Below are 19,440 nucleotides of genomic sequence, written 5' to 3'. Positions count from 1 at the left end.
CCCGGTGTTGCCCTGAGCTGTGGTGTAGGTCACAGATATGGCTCGGATCTGGCGTGGCTGTGGCTGTGGTGTAGGCCGGCGGCTACAGCTCCAATTGGACCCCTAGCCTGGGAACCTCCAAGTGCCACGGGTGGAGCCCTAAAAAGACAAAAGCCAAAAAAAAAAAAGTCTATCCCCAACCAAGTTATCAGTTGAAGGGTAGCAGATGAAAGACCCTTTGAGACATCCAAAACCTCACATGTTGTATCTCCTACACACCCTTGATTTAGGTAGCAAATGTAAAACAAGAGAAACACACTGCATTCAGGAAGCAGGAGATTCAATCCAGACTGCATTCGGGAAGCAGGAGATTCAATCCAGAAGAACAATAAAGAGAAGTCCCAGGTAAACATATACAGTTTTCCTAAAGAGTAACCAGGAGAGAGAGCATATGAAGAAACCTGCAGCCATTGGTAGAGAGAAAAGCAGGCAAATGAACAACAAAGCAATTATTAATGCCAGGACAAACAATGGGAGGGTTGTGGGAGAGTTAAGTACACACAGACCACAACAAAACATGAACCAATACGTGTAACTGATAAATAATATAATATCTATATAAACATATTATTTAGAGTCATGGTAAATGAAGGGGAAAGAAGTCAGAGGCATTGGGGGTAGTTGCCTCTGGGGAATGGAATTAAGGACATGGGGAGAGGTGGGATCCTCTAGTACATTCACTAACTATAAACAACAGCTTTGAAAAGCCTATAATAAAAAAAAAGCATCTTGTAGCATGATGGAGAATAATGTGAGAAAAAGAATGTATATGTTTATGTGTGATTGGGTCACTTTGCTATACAGTAGAAAATTGATAGAATACTGTAAACCAGCTACAGTGGAAAAAATAAAAATCAGTTTTAAAAAGCATCATGGAATTTTAATATGTTCTGCAACGAATTTGAACACACTGGAGAGCAGCAATTTAATCTCTCTGTATCTGTAATCCATAATAGGAATGTGTTATAAATTTGAATTTGTAAAATAAAACTATAATCAATTTTTTAAAGCCAAGGCCCTAAAGGCATGAACAATAGATTTAGGAACATTTATGATTGGTCAGAGACCGTTTTTTCTTGTATATAAATATTTTAAATTTTTTATTTCAAAATACAGACTTACATGAAGTTGCAAAAATATTATAGGCATTCCCCCTGTGGCTCAGCGGAAACAAATCTGACTATCATCCATGAGGATGCAGGTTTGATCCCTGGCCTCACTCAGTGGGTTAAGGATCCAGCATTGCCATGAGCTGTGGTATAGGTCACAGACACAGCTCAGATCTGGCATAGCTGTGGCTGTGGTGTAGGCCAGCAGCTGCAATCCGATTCAACCCCTAGCTTGGGAACCTCCATATGCCATGGGTGTGGCCCTAAAAAAGACAAAAAAAAATAATATGTATATTATATTATATACCACCCAGTTTTCCCCAATGGTTGCATCTGGCATCTCTGTCTTACAGTATCAAAACCAGGAAACTGACACTGGGACAGTGTATGTACAGTTCTATGCCATTTTATCACATGTGTAGATTGTGTAGATTTGTGTAAGCACCACTGTATTCAAGATACAGAACTATTTCACCACCATGAAGATCTCTCCTCTGCTACCGCTTATTCATAAAATCTGGCAAACACTAATGTATTCTATCCCTATGGTTTTGTTACTTTGAGTGTGTTAACATAATGAAATCATAAGGTGTGACTTTTGAGACTGGCTTTTCTTCATTCAGCACAGTGCCCTTGAAGTTCATCCAGATCATTGGTTGTGTGGTTTACTGCTTTTCAGCCTGAGTGGCAGAGTCCATGGTATGAATGTATCACAGTTAGTCATTCACCTATTAAACGCCATTCTGGTGGTTTCCTGGTGTTGGCTATTGCAATAAAACTGCTATAAGCACTTCTGTATAAATCTTACATAGACATAAGTTTTCATTTCTCTGGGATAAGTGTCCAGAAGTGTGTTTTCTAGGTTGCATGGTAAGTACATGTAAAGTTTTGTAAGATACCACCAAACTCTCTTCCAGAGTAGCTGTAACATTTTACTTTCCAACCAGCAATTTATGAAAGATCCAGCTTCTCCACATCCTTGCCAGCATTTGGTATTATTACTCGTTTTGTTTTGTTTTGTTTTGTTTGTTTGTTTTATGGCCACACCCACAGCATATGGAGGTTCCCAGGCTAGGGGTCATATCCGAGCTGTGTAGCTGCCAGTCTACAGCACAACCATAGAAACACCAGACCTGAGCCATGCCTGCAACCTACACTGCAGCTCACATCAATGCCAGACCCTTAACCCACTGAGCAAGGATGGAGATTGAACCCTCATCCTCATGGATACTAGGCGGGTTCATTACTCCCGAGCCACAGTGGGAACTCGCTATTACTCTTTAATTTCAGCTGTTCTGATAGATGTGTAGCGAGAGCTCAAGGTTTTAGTTTGAAATTCCCTAATGACTAGCGACTTTAAATATCTTTTCATGTTCTTATTTGCCATATATACCTTCTTCAGGGAACTATCTCCTCATGGTTTTTGTCAATTTTCTAATTGTAGTGTTTGTTGCTTTACTATTGAATTTTAGAGGTGTATATATACATATGTATACATATATCTCTAAGATATATATATATATAATATATATACACACATATAAACATATATATTGTAAACCACATATCTGACAAATGATTCATATCTTGAATATATATACATATGTTTATATATGTGTGTGTATATATGTATATGTACACACACACAAATGTATACAAACATTTTCACCCCATCTGGAGCTTGTCCTTTTATTTTTTTTGACAGAGCCATTTTTAATTTTTGATGCAGTGCAATTTATTGATTTTTTCTTTTTTCTTTCTTTCTTTTTCTTTTTTTTTTTTTTTTTTTTTGTCTTTTTGCCATTTCTTGGAGGCTGCTCCCGTGGCATATGGAGGTTCCCAGGCTAGGGGTCGAATCGGAGCCGTAGCCACCAGCCTATGCCAGAGCCACAGCAACGCCAGATCCGAGCCACATCTGCGACCCACGCCACAGCTCACGGCAACACCAGATCCTTAACCCACTGAGCAAGGCCAGGGATCGAACCCGAAACCTCATGGTTCCTAGTCAGATTCGTTAACCACTGTGCCACGACGGGAACTCCTATTGATTTTTTCTTTAATAGAGCACTCTTTTGTTATCATATCTAAAAACTCTTCACCAAGCCCTATGCCCTGACTATTTTATTCTATGTCTTCTTTTTAAAGTTTCATATGTTTATATTTTACAATTATCTATGATCCAGTTTGAGTTAAACTTTTGTATATAGGTTTAAGTTGAGGTGTATATTTTTGCCTCTGGATATCAAGTTGCCCCAGCACCTTTGCTGAAAGGACTATTCTTCTTCTATTGAATCGCTTTGCCATCTTTCTTAAAAATCATTTGATTGTACTCGTTTGGGTCTATTTCTGGATTCTTCTGTTCCACTAGTCTATGTGACTGTCCAACCACCAATATCACATAGCTATATAATGTCTTGAAATTGGGTAAATTGATTCCTTCCACTTTCTTTATCTTCTTTTTTAAAATTGTTTTAGCTATTCTAGGCCCTTAGTCTTTCTAGATAATTTTTTTGTGTGTATGTCTTTTTAGAGCCATACCCATAGCATGTGGAGTTTCCCAGGCTAGGGGTTGCATCGGAGCTGTTGCTGCTGGCCTATGCCAGAGCCACAGCAATGCCAGATCTGAGCCACGTCTGTGACCTACACCGCAGCTCACAGCAACACCGGATCCTTAACCCACTGAGCCAGGCCAGGGAATCAAACCCGCAACCTCATGGTTCCTACTTGGATCGTTTCTGCTGCACCAAGACGGGATCTCCATTTCTACATAAATTTTAGAATGACCTTGTGTCTACTACAAAAAAAATTTTTTTGCTGGAACTTTGATAGGAATTGTATTAAACCTGTATATCAGTTCAGGGAAAACTGACATCTTAATGAGGCTAGAACTTTCAACATGGGAATATAGCCTGACTCCATTTATTTAGATATTCTTTGATTTCTTTTATCAGCTTCTGCAATTTTCAGTATACAAGTTCTATATATATTGTGTTCGACTTAAACGTAATTTTATATGTGGATTTGACTGGCCCAAAGGATGCCCAGATAGCGGAGAAAATATTGTTTCCAGGTGTGTCCGTGAGTGTGGCTCTGGAAGAGGTGAGCATTTGAATCGGGGGATTGAGCAGAGATCACCCCCACCCCGTGCTAGTGAGCGTCATCCAATCTGCTGAGGGTCTGAATAGATCAAAAAGGTAGGGGACGGGCTCTCTGCCTGACCCTGGATGTCCCTCTCCTTCCGCCGTTGGACACTGATGCTCCTGGTTCTCGGGCCTTCAGATTCAAACTTGTACCATCGGCTCCCTGGTTCTCAGGCTTTTGAATTGGGACAGAATTATACCACTGGCTTCCCTGGTTCTCCAAACTAATACACTAAGCATTTCTCTTTCTCTGGGCAATTGTAAATAACACTGTATTTTTAATTTTAGTGTTCCTGTATTAATTGCTATTTTATAGAAATACAGGAGTTCCCATCTTGGCGCAGTGGAAATGAATCTGACTAGGAACCATGAAGTTGCAGGTTCGATCCCTGGCCTTGCTCAGTGGAATAAGGATCTGGAGTTGCCATGAGCTGTGGTGTAGATCACAGATGCGGTATGGATCTGGCGTTGCTGTGGCTCTGGCATAGGCCAGCAGCAACAGCTCTGATTAGACCCCTAGCCTGGGAACCTCCATATGCCGTGGGTGAGACCCTAAAAGGACAAAAGACAAAAGAAAAAAAAAAAAAAGAAATACTGATGATTTTCATAGTTGCTCTTGTAACCTATGTCCTTGATGAACACACTTACTCATTCAAAGTTGGGTTTTTAGTTGTTGTTTTTTGTAAATTTCTTGGGATAGTTTGTGTAGACTATCATGTCGCCTGTAAATAGGTATAGTTTTATTTTTTTTCCCTTTCTGATCTAAATGCCTTTTATCTCTTCTTCTTGCCTTTGAGCTATCTAGGACTTCCGGTTCTATGTTGAATTGTTCGAATAAGAATTAAAGCCAGTTCTATACAATCTCTTCCAGAATACAGAAGACAGAATACTTCCCAATTCATGTTATATGACCAAAATTACCAAAATTAGACAAATACAACTCAAAAAGATGAAAACTACAGACCTCCTTCATGAACATAGATGCAAAAAATTCTTAATAAAATATTAACAACTAAAATCCAGCAATATATAAAAAGAATTACATACCAGGACCAAAAGGGTTTTGTCCAGTGATTCGAGGTAGGTTCAATATTTGAAAGTCAATCAATCATCTTAATGATCTATCATATCCATAATCCATCATATTAACCGGTTAAGGAGAAAAATCACATCTTAATATCAGCTGATATAAGAAAAGCATTTATTTGAATGCCTGTTTGCCTTTATCACTTGCCAAGCTACTGTAGAATGATCAATAAAGAAACCTAGAGAGCTTGATTTTGAGATGTTAGAAGACTTTGACCACCTCAGTGTCCCTGGGGATGGGTAAAAGGAGGAAGGAGGGGTAAGCACTGCCTAAAGGCAAGATATGATGGCAGGGAGATCCTTACATTTTGGACACAGCAAGAGCCCAGTGCCATTCTGGAGTTGAGTCTTAGGGGTCCATAATGCTTGGAGGAAGGTGTTGGTTCCTGGGAGCACAAATCTCCCCTCTGCCTAGTCTTTCCTAACTCAGTGCTCAGAACTGCTGGAATCCAGTCCCCTGCAAGAGCAAGTCCATGCTTTTAATTAAGAGGCCAGGCACCAGAGTTCGTACCAGGAAACATCAATAGGATTTGAAGGGTTTGCACAGTCTGAAGCTAAAGCCTCTTATCTCCTGCCCAGACCTGTGACTGATTAAGTAGCTGGTTAAAGATGGAAAGGTCCTGAGTCTCAGGCAAATAGCCTAAGAAAACTCTCCTAGCAGATCCAGCCTTCTTCCCTGACAGGCAGCAGATGGCCACCAGTGACCCAGAAAAAAGATGAATGTGCTCAAAGCTCAGACTTTGTTGTGACACATCTCTGGGTTCTGCCCTCAGGTCTTGTATGACATGGCCCTTCACATACCTCTGTCCTATCTGTCATCCAAGAACAGACAAAGCATCCCCCTGTGAGGTCCGAAAGCCCATCCCAGGGATCAAGAGCATTTTTCCCCACAACATGTCACACCCACTGAATGTGGAGAAGGAGCTCAGCAGGGCAGCCATCAGTGCCTGACACAGAAGTTGCTGTGTTTGGACACGACCTGCCACACTCAGGCATAAGGGCTGTTCCAACCAGTCACTTCACCTTCCTGAGCCTCCATTTCTTTAACTGCCATGCGTGGTTGGTAGGAAGAAGGATCTCCAAGAAAGCTGGCAACTTCCACAAGGATGGCTCCAATTTGAGCCACACACAGCAAATACAGAAGGCAAAGCCATTCTGTTCACATCCCTGGTACTAAGATGACTATGGGCTATTGGATGAGCAAGAAACCAATGTCTACTGTCTTTGAGCTGAAATCTTTTGGATTCACTTGTGATAGAATTCAGCCTATACCAACTCAGACCCTGAAGCTGACCTGGGGACTCGTTTTCAGTGCCTTTGGGCCATGAGTAAAGGCTCCTCCTCCTTCTAGGAATTGTTACAACGTATAAGATTTGGAAGGGTGAGGACATCCCGAAAAGTTATTAAGTGCTTGTTGTCCACTTTGGTCACCTTAGTTATAACCAGAAATCCCTCATTGGTTTTTCTTTTTTTGCTTAAAATACTGGAAAGAGCCCGATGACAGCAGATTGATTTTCAAATCCCTCAGAATTCCATTCCTTAAAATTCCCTCTGAATTTGGACTCTACATAAAGCTACCCCAAAGAATCAATACAGGACCTTGAAGCAACTATTCCTCATTTAATAACTCAGTATTACAAGCTATTGCATTTGGAGTAGATAAGCAATGAGATCCTGCTGTATAGCACAGGGAACTGCATCTAGTCACTTGTGACGGAACATAATGGAGGATAATGTGAGAAAAAGAATATATATGTATGTATGTATGAATGGGTCACTTTGCTGTACAGCAGAAAATGACAGAACATTGTAAATCAACTATAACAGAAAATATAAAAATATTTTTAAAATAATAACTCAGTAAAAATCTCTCCTCCAGAACACTCTGGAACTCTCTAGAACTGTAATAGGAAAGATAAACTCTAAATAGCTGAAGATTTGCCTACTCTTTTAAAAGGCAGAAGTTTTTGACCAAAGGCATTTCTCAAATGTCTTTGCATGTCCCTATCTGATTTCTTTACCATAGTAACTTATTTATTACAAAAAGTAAAAAATACAGATTTTTTAAAAAGAATATTGAAAGAAAACTGAACCAAAATGAGAAGCAGAGCACATATGCCTTCTCCCCTCCCACTCCCCTAAAATGATTCAAAAGATCAGATTAGCTGGGCTTGATTCCAATGAAGGAGGTGGTAAATCTTTGACTTATTGTTCATTTTCCTCCATGTTTGTAAGTCAATCCTAGCCCTCTATATGTCACAAAATTTGATCCAAAGAAAGAATACTTGACTTTTTGTCTTTTTGTTGTTGTTGTTGTTGTTGCTATTTCTTGGGCCGCTCTCGTGGCATATGGAGGTTCCCAGGCTAGGGGTTGAATCGGAGCTGTAGCCGCCGGCCTACACCAGAGCCACAGCAACGCGGGATCCGAGCCGAGTCTGCAACCTACACCACAGCTCAAGGCAACGCCGGATTGTTAACCCACTGAGCAAGGGCAGGGACCAAACCCGCAACCTCATGGTTCCTAGTCGGATTCGTTAACCACTGCGCCACGACGGGAACTCCGAAAGAATACTTGAAAGACAAGAATGGCAAATTAAGATCCCAGAGACCTGGATTCTGGTTCTAGCCAGCCATGGACCTTCTGTGTGACCTTGAGCATGTCACTTTCCCAATTAGAAGATAAGGAGATTGAACTGAATTATTCCAAAGTTTCCCATCATCTCTGAATCAGTTAGGGACCAGCAGGAAACAGAGAGAATATTCAAATTGGGGAATTTGAGAGAGGAGTGTAATAAAGGGACTATTTCCAAATGTCTGGGCTGGGAGGAGGGAAACCAACAGAAATAATGCTCCTGCATCCCAGAGTAAGTATCATCCTAAGCCCTGAGGAGCAAGGGAAGGGAGTAGCCACCGGTACCCAGAGGCAGGGCTGTGTGGAGAGAACCTCTGACAGCAACGATGCTGCACCAACCTCCCTTCCTCCCTCCAGAAAAATCTTCCTCTCCAGCCAAACCCAACCAGAAGCCTTTGGTGAGGTTGATACCAGAGACATACCAACCTCCTGGGGCACAGAACTGCCAGAGAAGAGTGAAGAGCAGGTGGGAACTGGCATATGAGAGATGCCCAGCACAAGCCAATTACAGTGAATGTTTGCTCCTAATTGTCTGTGGGCTAGGACACCTAAGAGCCAAGTTCACTAGAAGAAGTATACAGTGCAGGGGTGATGGTCGAGGGCCCAGGGGGCTTGGCTCAGGTAAAATCACTGTGGTTTTCCTTTGACTACTCAGAAGCCCTTTATGTTTGCTTCCTTATCTGCTACTGAGCTCTGGCTATTAGCAAGTTCCTGAGCCTCTGGGATGCTGGACCACGGTGGAAGGGAATAATGGCTTTTCCCAGCCCAGGTGCTCACAACCATATGAATGTCTGTAGCTTTTGTGCATAGCTGCCAGCTTCCATGAACAGATATCAGAATTAGAGAACTGTCAGAGTGTTCCAGTGCCTAGCAGGTTAAGGATTTGGCATTGTCACTGCTGTGGCTCAGGTTCCAGCCCTGTTCTGGGAACTTCTACATGCCACGAGCATGGAAAAAAAAAAAAAATTAGAGATTTGTTCCTGCAAAATGCAATTAACTAAATTAAGCTGATAGATATTTGTCAGACTCCATACCTCTTGAAGATAGTAGGTGTCTTCTTTCCCACAAGCCATGGAAAAATTGCTAAATTGACCACATACCAGGCACAACCAAAACAGTGAGAAATTTCAAAATGTAGAAATAATACTGACTACATTCTCTAAGCATGATGTAATAGAACTGGAAATAAGCCAGAGCAAGGAAAAAATCTACTTGGAAATTCAGAAAGGATTCAATTAAACTTGGACAACTATTTGCCTAAAAAAAATAATTAACTTCAGAATATTTTAATATAGAAATAATCAGAAATTTATACAGTAATCCTAGTGGATCTGGGAAAAGTCTGCACTTAAAAGGTGCACTCTTAAATACCTACTTAACAAGAAATAATTAAAATAGATTAAGCATTCAAGAAGTTGGGGGAAAATAACAAAAAAAAACTAAAGAAATGGGAGAAGGTATTTAACAAAGATATATGTGTATATTAATGAGCTAGGAAAAGAGTAGAATTAAAAAATAAATTTAAAGTCTTAATACAGTTAAAACATTTGCAAGAAAAAACAAATAATATAAAAACACAAAACCCGCACCTGCAAAGGAGAAGTAACACAGATGGAGAAAATCAGAAAAATTGTAAGAAAATGCTTGGTTCCGATCTAAGCAATAAATTGGAAAATATGAATAAATGATCTTGGAAATTTAAATTATCAAGATTGACTCAGAAGAGATAAACAAAATAAACCAGTGATAATGCAAAAACCCACCATGACTAATTATTTAAAAAATGCAAGAATGCCCATATATTGGGAAATGCATTCCAACTGTCTAATTGGCAAACCCAAAAAGATAAATTAAATTTTTAGAAACAAGAATTTGAGACAGTAGCAGCTTAAAAAATAAATACATAAATAGCGCTAGCTTTCTTATGTAGCAACAAACTCTAGTTTTTAAAAGACAGAAAAAAAATCATATTTTCATTAGCAAGCACAAAATATGTAAAATACCCACAAATAAATTAAACAAGAAATGTGCAAGACGTAGGCATACAAAGACACGTATAAAATTCTATCAGAAAATTTAAAAGTACAAATAATTGGACTGATGTACTTTTTACTTGAACAAGAAAACAAAACATTGTAAAAGTATTTCTCTTTCCTATATGAATAAATATTTTCAATGTCATTCCAGTCAAAATCTCGAAGAGACTTTTCTGGAACTTGACAAAACGAGTAGTGAATTAATCTTGAAGAAGGAACACAAAGGAGTATTCAGGGACCCTGTAAAAAAGACAAGTGATGAAGGTGTTTTTCTATGGCCAGATTTCAAACTGAATGTCACAGCAGTAAGAAACAAAATCACGTGTCACTGGTATAAGGACAGACAGAACAATGGGACCAAAATTGCCTCTGGAAATAGTTCCAGGCAGAGAAAAGAACCGGGTACATGGTAAAGATGCTACTTCCTATCAGCGGTAGAGCTCAGATTATTCAATCAAGTGGTATTGGGACAACTTGCCAGCCATTTGGGAGAAATTAATAATACTCCAGATCTCAACCTCACTCTTAAAAGTAAACTCCAAATGAGTTAAAATTATACATGGAAAAAATGAAATTATAAAAATGAAGAAGAAAATATGGGCAAATGTTTCAATCTTGAAGGAACTGGCACAAGGCGGCAGGGGATCTAAAAATAAGAAACCATAGGAATTCTCTGGGGGTCTGTCGGTTAAGAATCCAGTGTTGTCATGCTGTGGCTCAGGTTCGATCCATGGCCCAAGAACTTATGTCTGCTATGGGCATGGCCCCCAAAAATACAAAAAATTTAAAAAATAAAATCAGAAACCATAAAGAAAAAGATGCATTTGTTTACACTCAAATTTCAAAAGTTCTTACAATGCACATCAAGACATATGCAATAAATATATACAGACATGTAGGATTAAAGACAAGCAACAAACTGTGGAAATTATTTGCAACACACAGGACAGTTGATGGTTAATATCCCTCATATATAAAGCACCGTGATAGACCTACACAAAAAATGTAATTGTGTCTGAAAAATGTATCTATTAATAAGAAATTCACAAAAGAAGGAATGTGAATAATTATAAACATTCAAAACGTCTAACCTCGTAAGCAACAAAAGAAATGAAAATTAATGCAAGTAAGGAATACAATTTCTGTTCTTTCAAAAAAGGTAAATATATAAAAGATTGATAACATCAGAGTTCCCGTCGTGGCTCAGTGATTAACGAATCTGACTGGGAACCATGAGGTTGCAGGTTCAATCCCTGGCCTCGCTCAGTGGTTTAAGGATCTGGCGTTGCTGTGAGCTGTGGTGTAGGTCACAGACATGGCTCGGATCTGGCGTTGCTGTGGCTGTGACCTAGGCTGGCGCTATAGCTCTGATTCAACCCCTAGCCTGGAAACGTCCATATGTCACTGGTGCAGCCCCAAAAAGATGAAAAAAAAGTTAAAAAAAAAAAAGATTGATAATATCAATATTCAGGATTGACAAGTTGATGGAGGAATGAACAGTTTCATCCCTATGGATAGCCAGGTAAAGTATAAAAGATCTCTTTGGAAATCTATTAATAGGTACCAATGTTTCAAATGTACATTCTTTTTTTTTAAATTTATTTATTTTTTTGGTTGCATCAGGGGCATATAGAAATTCCCTGGCCAGGGATAGAACCCAGCCACAGTAGTGACCCAGGCAGCAATAGAGACAACACCAGATTCTTAACCCTCTGAGCCACAAGAGAACTCCCCAAATATACATTCTTTTAACCTAGAAATGCCACTTTTAGGAATTTAGCCTAAGGAGGGGAAATGGATACACAAAGATATTATTTGCATTATTCCAAAAACTATGACCTGAAAACAACCTAGGTGCCCAATCATTAAAAAATCTGTTAATTAAATTTGTAGTAATAGGAAAAGATGCCCTCACAAGTATGTTAGTAAAGAGAGAGTAAGAGGGAGACAGATTATAGACTAGCATGTGCTACAGAAGCCCGTTTTGGTCAATATATTGGCAAAGAGAAAAAATGAGAACCTTAAAATAGCAAATAAATAATAAATAAATAAATGGTGGTGTTAACTATTTTCTATATTGTCTTAATATTTTATTTTATTATTTTTGGGGGGAACATCCTCTATCATGTAGCCTTTATTTTGTTGTTGTTGTTGTTGTTGTCTTAATAGTTTGTAAAAAGCCTGCTTTATAACCCGATGGTATAACATGACTATTTTCACAGGCTAGAAAGTAAAGTTATAAACCCTGATGCCTGCATGTTGGTCCCAAGACAAAGCCAACCACCTGGGCCCAAAGTTGGAGCAGTGAACTCCCACCAGCAAAGCTGCCATTTCCAAAACTTCTCTGACTCCACCTACTTAATTCTTCATTTTTTAAGTGATGTGAAAGCTACATTTTTCTTTTGGAGCATGTTGCCTAAACACCAAAAGTCCTCTACATGTTACACACACATGACACATATGCCTCTCACGTGCACACACCACTCAGACAAAAACTCATACAACAGACACACCACACATGCGTGCGCACGCACACACACACCAGGGCCTAAAGGCAGGTCCGACGCAACAACAAATGCCCAAGCTAAGCTCTAGTCCAAAGCCCAGCAGATATCTCCCCAGGAAGACAACAGGACTTTGGACCGATCGATCTATGTCTTTGTCATTAGCCAGCCATTTTTTTTTTTTTTTTTTTTGTCTTTTTGCCATTTCTCGGGCCACTCTCGCAGCACATGGAGGTTCCCAGGCTAGGGGTCAAATTGGAGCTGTAGCCACTGGCCTACACCAGAGCCACAGCAACGCAGGATCCGAGCCACATCTGCAACCTACACCACAGCTCACGGCAATGCCGGACTGTTAACCCACTGAGGAAGGGCAGGGACGGAACCCGCAACCTCACGGTTCCTAGTCGGAGTCATTAACCACTGCGCCACGATAGGAACTCCTAGCTAGCCATTTCTAAATGGTCCTTCTTGTCTCCTTATCTGCAGAGACCTCAGCCCAGACAGCCAGACAGTGGGAGACTCAGACAGCAAGGTCCTGTGGATGAGCGGTCAGGACACCCTACCACAGCTCCTCCCTAGAAGAATCACGTTGCTGCCACTCTCCAGCCTCAGTTGCTCCATCTGTGAAAAATGGGGTGTTTAACCCTTGTCCAAAAGCCCTTTTGGGAGGATGGAATGCAACAAGGCAAAGCTCAGATGTAGCTGCAATGCTCCTCCCGACCTCTTCTTTGCCTTTGGGGAACAGTCCATCTCCGGCCTGGTAGACAGTACACATGACAGCTATGGCAAGACATGCCTACTTGCTCCCTGGAACCCAGCCTAAGCTGGAGCCAGCCTGGTAAATGAGGTCTCCTTAGCCAACTCCCTGGAGTGCCTTCCAAGGGCCCTGAACTCTGGCTGGAAACCAGGAGGGTGACCAGAGAACCCACTCACAGGCTCTGCTCAGGTTTCTGCTGACAGAGATTGGCGAGAAAGCAATAAGTACACAGCTCAGATGGACATAATCAAAGTGCCTGGGCTGCTGCCACAGCCTTTCTTCGAGGTGGATACCCTGAGCCAAGCCCAACCTTCCATGTAGCCTGATGTTCCTGGAGTTCCTGGATTTCCCACCAGGAACTTCAAAACCAGCGGGGTGGGGGGGGGGATTCAGCCAGTGTTGGGGGGAGGAGAGGTGGAGTGGGGATTTTGTTCACCCAAGCTTGGGGTCAGTGGTTCTCAGCCTTGGCTGCCCATTGGAATCAGCCGGGGAGCCTTCAAAGTCCTGATGCCAGAGTCCCACCCTCAGAGGTTCTGGTTTAACCAGTCTGGGGTGCAGCCCAAGCACAGAGATTTTTAAAAAATCTTTCCAGTGGTTTTAAGTGCACCAGGGTTGAGGCCCACTGAAGTGGTTTCAGTTCTTTTCCTGATTGACCCCTGTCATCAGAACCTCTTCCCCAGACCCAAAGGAAAGATGGTTTTCCTCCTGCCCCCTTTTAGGATTAATGTCAACCCTTTGCAACACAAGGTCCTATGTACTGATCTACATAGCCAGCAGGGACAGTCTACCTAGTTCAAATCCCGCCTCTGCCCCTTTCCAGCTGAGCGACTCTGAGCAAGTCACTCAACTCCTCCACGCCTGTTTCATCCTTCTGTACCATTGAGCTGGGGCGGGGGCGGGGGGATAGACACTGTTGCATAGAATTGTACGAGGACCCTCGTAGAACTGAACGAGGATTTCGTTGATCTGAAGCGCTTAGAACAGTGCCCGGTTCTCTGAAATTTTCTTGGTCTCTCTATCAGGCTTCCTAATAGAAGAGTTTCGATGAACAGAGCCTGACTTAAGAACCTCACTTCCAGAAACTCTGCTTCCATAAAGAAGGCAGAGGAGCACTAAAGGTGGCCACAGTGCACGGACCCTCCGGAAAGTCAAAAATGGAGACTAAATGAAGAGGCTTAGCCAGCTCCCTTCTGTGGTTTCATTATTGGTGAAGAAAAATCCAGCATCCCTGGTCCTTGGAGTTCCCATGCCCGAAGCGTGGGAACTAAGAAGGAAGAGTAAGGTTAACACTGTCAGCCCCTCCCTCAGGAGGGTCCCCATCAGGAAAAGCCGGCCTGCGCCACTGTGCCCAGGACGGGGGCAGCTCCAATTCCTCCACAGCCAGGTGTCTCTCCGTGGATTGCCCTTGGCCTACCCAGGGCTACCTGCTTCCCAGGCCCGTCCCTGGCTTCAGACCGGGGAGGGTAGCGGGTAGGGAAAACCGGCAGGTTCTGTTCTGAAATATGGTGCCCTTCCTTCCTTCCCTCCTCTCCAAGGCTGCATGGCCTCCCATCCCAGCTACAAGCAGACCAGGCGGGGCTGCGCGCCGCTCCTGGCCGGAGCGATGCCGCTGCCCTCTGCGGCAGACGGTGGTGCGCGCTCCCCGCTCCAGCGCCCCGGCTCGCCCCGCGGCCCGCGCGCCCTCCCGGTGCAGCAGGCGGGCGCTGTGACGTTCTCGGATAAATGCCGTGTAGCTGTGTAGGCGAATGGGAGCTAAAAATAAGAACGGAAAATCTATCATTAAGGTATCATTGCGCCAGCGCAGCTATTTGAAGGCTCCCATGGTCCCCGGCGCCTGCGTTTGAAGCCCGCCTTCAGGCTTTGGGGGGTATTTGCAGAAAACTCCCAGCAGCGGCTCGCCAGCCAGACCTCAGGACGCAGGGGGTGGCGCCCGTAATTATGGCAACACTCAAAATAAAATAAAATAAACGCTCACCTCCCCCCTCCACATCTCCGCCTGTACAGTCCTCAGGTCGCTAGGGAAGCCACCAGAAGTGGGGCTGAATGCTGAAATGAATGTGACCCGGCCGACTGCGCAAATATTAGGACTGAAAGCTCTTTCAGATCCATTTCACCACCCACCTTCTTCCATCCACTTCGGATTAGAAAAATAAAGTACCAGGAAGAAGCCTCTGGAGTAGAAAATGACAAATGGGACTTAACCCCAGGTCTACACTGCGCTGCGGCGGGGCGCAAAGACGCAAACTCCCGGAATGGCCAGCCTCCGGGGTTCTATTGGGTTAAACGAAAATTGATCTGATTTGCCTTTTAACACCCAAAGGGGAGAAGCCGAGATCGGGGAAGGGAGGCAGGATTTGTGTTTGTGCGTGCGCGCGTGTGTGTCCGGGGAGGGGGAGGAGGCGCCAAGGTGCAGCCTGCGCGCAGCTCTGCGCCTCGGCGGGCTGCGTGCGTGTGTCCCTGTCCGCGCTGCTGAAACGGGCTCTTCGAGGGTTCGGCGTCACATGACTCCGCCTGCCCCTCGCCAGCGCGCAGCTCGCCAGTCCCTCAGTTTGCCCGGCGCCGGGGGAGGGTCGGGTGGTATCTCCCGGGCCAGGGGGCTCTGCGGAACGGAGAAGACGTTCTGGCGGGGAATGGTACATCTGGATTCCAGAAGCCGCGGCTCGGCGCCAGATCCCGGAGTGTAGAGATTTGCGGGGGGAGGGGAGCGTGAGAAGGAGCGAGCCAGCGAGCGCCAGAGAGAGGCAGCGGGCAGCGCGCAGCGCGCACGGACGGGGGCTGCCGGGTGCCGCGCGGAGAAGATGTAAGCGCGTGGAGTCTAACTGGCCTCCGAGCACCATGCAGAAGGGGATCCGGCTGAACGATGGCCACGTCGCGTCCCTGGGACTGCTGGCACGCAAGGACGGCACGCGCAAAGGCTACCTAAGCAAGCGGAGTTCGGACAACACAAAATGGCAAACCAAGTGGTTCGCGCTGCTGCAGAACCTGCTCTTCTACTTCGAGAGCGACTCGAGCTCGCGGCCATCGGGGCTCTACCTGCTGGAGGGCTGCGTCTGCGACCGGGCGCCCTCCCCCAAGCCTACGCTCTCAGCCAAGGAGCCACTGGAGAAACAGGTGAGGCCAGCGCCGCGTCTGACCTCCTAGCGCCCGGGCCGCGGCCCTCGGGGCTCGGGGCCTTCAGCCCGCCCGAACTTTAGTCCCTCTACTCTCGGCACCTTCCGCGCCACCGGCGAGAGGGGTGGCTTAGCCCAAGCCGGCGGTGATCCCGCAGTAGCCAGAGGGTGCAGGGACTGCGGGCAGGGAGCGGGAGTGGGCTGCGGCTGCCCTTCACCCCGCGAGCTCGGTGGGAGGCGGGCGCAGAGTGGCTAAGACGCGGAGATGCGGAGGGAGATGAGGTGCGGCGAGGCATGGGGTCCGGCGGACCAGACAGAAACAATGCAGGTAGACCCGCCTGGAGTCAAAAATGGTGCTGCCCACCTGCACTCCCACCGCTCAGTCGGGGAGAGCCCTGAACCTGGGAGGCGTAATTCCCCGCGCTCAGGCACGGAAAGGGCGAGACGGAGGCGTCCGAGCGCCCGCGAGGCCCCCTACCTCACCGCGGCTGGAAGCGAAGAGGAGCCTGCGCTAGCTCTGCCAAGTTGGGGGGCTGCGGGGATTCAGGGGTCCGTGCGGTGCCATCGACTGATAGTGAACTCCCAACCGGCCACAGGCCCCAGCAACAAAGCGAGGGCTGCCAGGGACCCTTCTGACGCGCCGGGGCTGAGGCCAGAGCTGCTGCGGAGGCCGCGGGACAAGTGGGCGCTTCTCTCCTCCCCCGCCCCCTGCGCCTCCGCCGCCGCAGTCGCCGCTCTAGCGCTGCCCTAGCGTTTCCGGAGCCTCGAGGCTAAAGGGCCAGGCCTGCATCTGCCAGGGGCCTGGGCGAGGCGGGGGTGCGCCTTTGGCGTAGGGGGAGGGCTAGCACCTGCGGCTGCGAAGTGGGAACACCAGACAGGGAGAGAGCAATTTTTAAGCTTGAGGCACTCTCCAAAGGCTTCTGGTCCGTCCCTTTGCCTCTGGGAAGGTAAAGATAGTGGATGCTAAAATGTAACCTGTGGTGCACACGGGGACCCAGCCAGCTGGTTGTTGCCTCGCTGAGGACATTGAGGCCGATAGAGAGAAATTTACTTGCCCAGGGACATGCCAGGAGTTGAGGCCCCCTTAAGGTTCTGAGAAGATGAAAGCCGTTATTGCATGTAGACTGGTGGTGATTGAATTGGCTGAAATAAAAACATCCTTGAAGTCACCCTCATAATAGTCAAGCGAGAGATCAGAGCTCAGTCCCTGCAGCTCATGCCTTCCTTCCCTGCCCTCAGCTCACAGGGATTGGGAGATGATTTCTGGGGCTGGAAAAGGTGGATCGGGAGTGGGAGGGGGGGGGACATTTGAGGGTGGGGGTTTAAAGCCTCATGGCAGGTAGGGGCTCCCAAATCACAGAGCAGAGCAAAGTGAGAGAGAGAGAGAGCTCCTTAGGGGCCTGGAAGACTCACCTGGCGTAATTCCCCGCGCTCAGGCATGGAAAGGGTGCCAGACTCAGGCTGGGCCAGAGATGCTCCCTTAACCCTTGATAACTTCCTTCACTAGCCTTCCAGAACATTACCGACACTTGCCCACCAAAGTCCACCTGTACTGCCCCAGTGGGAGCCCATCTTTGGTTACCTACACCAGAGTGCAGAACTGAGCTCCCAGGCAGGCAGGGAGAGAAGGGTGGAGGAAGCAGAGCTGCTATTGGGCTCATAGGGTTTGCTGTCAGCCCCTTAAACACAAAGCCAGAGACAGGCCTGAGACCGAATCACAGCTGTGCAACTTTCTGTCTGTGTGACCTCAGTTAACACACTAAACTTCTCTGATTCTTTATTTTGTAATCTACAAAATGGAGATAATAACATCTATCTTTCTGGGGTTTTGAGAACACCAATAGTGTATACAGAAGTATGCTCACAAGAATTCCTTTGTGGCACAGTAGGTTAGGGGTTCAGCATCGTCACTGCAGTGGCACAGGTCACTGCTGTGGTGTGGGTTTGATGGCTGGCCTGAGAACTTCCATGTGCTGCAGTCATAGCCAAAAAAACAAACAAACACAGGGAGTTCCTGTCATGGTGCAGTGGAAATGAATCCGACTAGGAACCATGAGGTTGCAGGTTTGACCCCTGGCCTCACTCAGTGAGTTCAGGATCCCATGTTGACACAGCCCAGATCTGGTGTCGCTGTGACTGTGGCACAGGCTGGCATCTATAGCTCCGATGCGACCCCTGGCCTGGAGACCTCCATATGCTGTGGGTGCAGCCCTAAAAAGCAAAAAATAAAAACAAAATAAAACACAGAAGTATGCCCATCATCCATTTTAGTTCGATATGATAAGTCTTAGTTGAGTTTGAATTATACTCACCTGGCAGAAAATAAAGGCCTGACACAATGTGTTAATGCTAAAGGGAACCTCAGAGAGCTTGTGCAGCCCGTCCCTCCCATTTTACAGATGGGAAAACTGAAAATCAGGTTGGGACAAGAGCTGCCTACATCACAGAGTAAGTCAGTTGCAAAATCGGACCTAGCTTTCATTCCATGTCTAAGGTGTCCTGAAAATGTGATCGTACCTTGATTCTAAATCATTCAGCTCTTGACTCAGATATTGAGTCGTGCTCAAAGCAGGTTATAGGAGGGACAAGGGTGCAAAACCAGTTGATAGTGTACACGTGTGGCCTGAGCCGTTTCCCCAGAACACCAACAGTCAGAGACCTGTGACCTGTATTACAGACCTGCGCTTTGTTTCACACACTTATGTAAACGTTCCGTTTGACTCCAGAGTGAGAGTTTGGCTCATATGGAAAAGTCAATCCTGCTGCTTTGGCCTGCATGTGTCTATAAGAATGTATAGCTTTATTTATTTATTTATTTATTTATTTATTTTGCTTTTTAGGGCCACACTTGCGGCATACGGAAGTTCCCAGGCTAGGGGTTGCAGCAGAGCTACAGCTGCCAGCCTACACCACAGCCACAGCCACATGGGATCTGAACCGCCTCTGTAACCTACACACAGCTCACAGCAATGCCGAATCCTCAACCCACTGAGTGAGGCCAGGGATCAAATCTGCATCCTCATGCAT

The 19,440-nt window shown here is 45.3% G+C and overlaps 1 protein-coding gene and 1 long non-coding RNA gene across 5 annotated transcripts in view; one reads left to right on the top strand and one right to left on the bottom strand.

The window, feature by feature from the left end:
• LOC106507693 (uncharacterized) overlaps positions 1 to 17,126 on the bottom strand; it is a 105,170-nt gene extending 88,044 nt beyond the window's left edge. The window contains exon 1 of the long non-coding RNA XR_014810302.1: positions 16,892 to 17,126. This is a non-coding gene — a long non-coding RNA (uncharacterized LOC106507693). The remainder of the gene's footprint in view (positions 1 to 16,891) is intronic.
• Positions 15,850 to 19,440, top strand: part of RASGRF1 (Ras protein specific guanine nucleotide releasing factor 1) — a 125,546-nt gene continuing 121,955 nt past the window's right edge. For all 4 annotated transcript variants that reach the window (XR_014810299.1, XM_003128446.7, XM_084968391.1 and 1 more), the window contains exon 1: positions 15,850 to 16,414. Coding sequence is in view for 3 of the 4 variants with exons in the window: in XM_003128446.7 (XP_003128494.4) it covers positions 16,139 to 16,414 (276 nt within the window). In the remaining variant the exon portion in view is untranslated. The remainder of the gene's footprint in view (positions 16,415 to 19,440) is intronic.

Source organism: Sus scrofa, chromosome 7 (assembly GCF_054392235.1).
Source record: "Sus scrofa isolate SSC_HxYL_T2T_F1_AM1 chromosome 7, Sscrofa_HxYL_maternal_Yorkshire_Landrace_v2.0, whole genome shotgun sequence".
NCBI lineage: Eukaryota > Metazoa > Chordata > Mammalia > Artiodactyla > Suidae > Sus > Sus scrofa.
The sequence above is the reverse complement of the archived record's forward strand: the minus strand, read 5'-3'. Positions and strand labels throughout refer to the sequence as shown.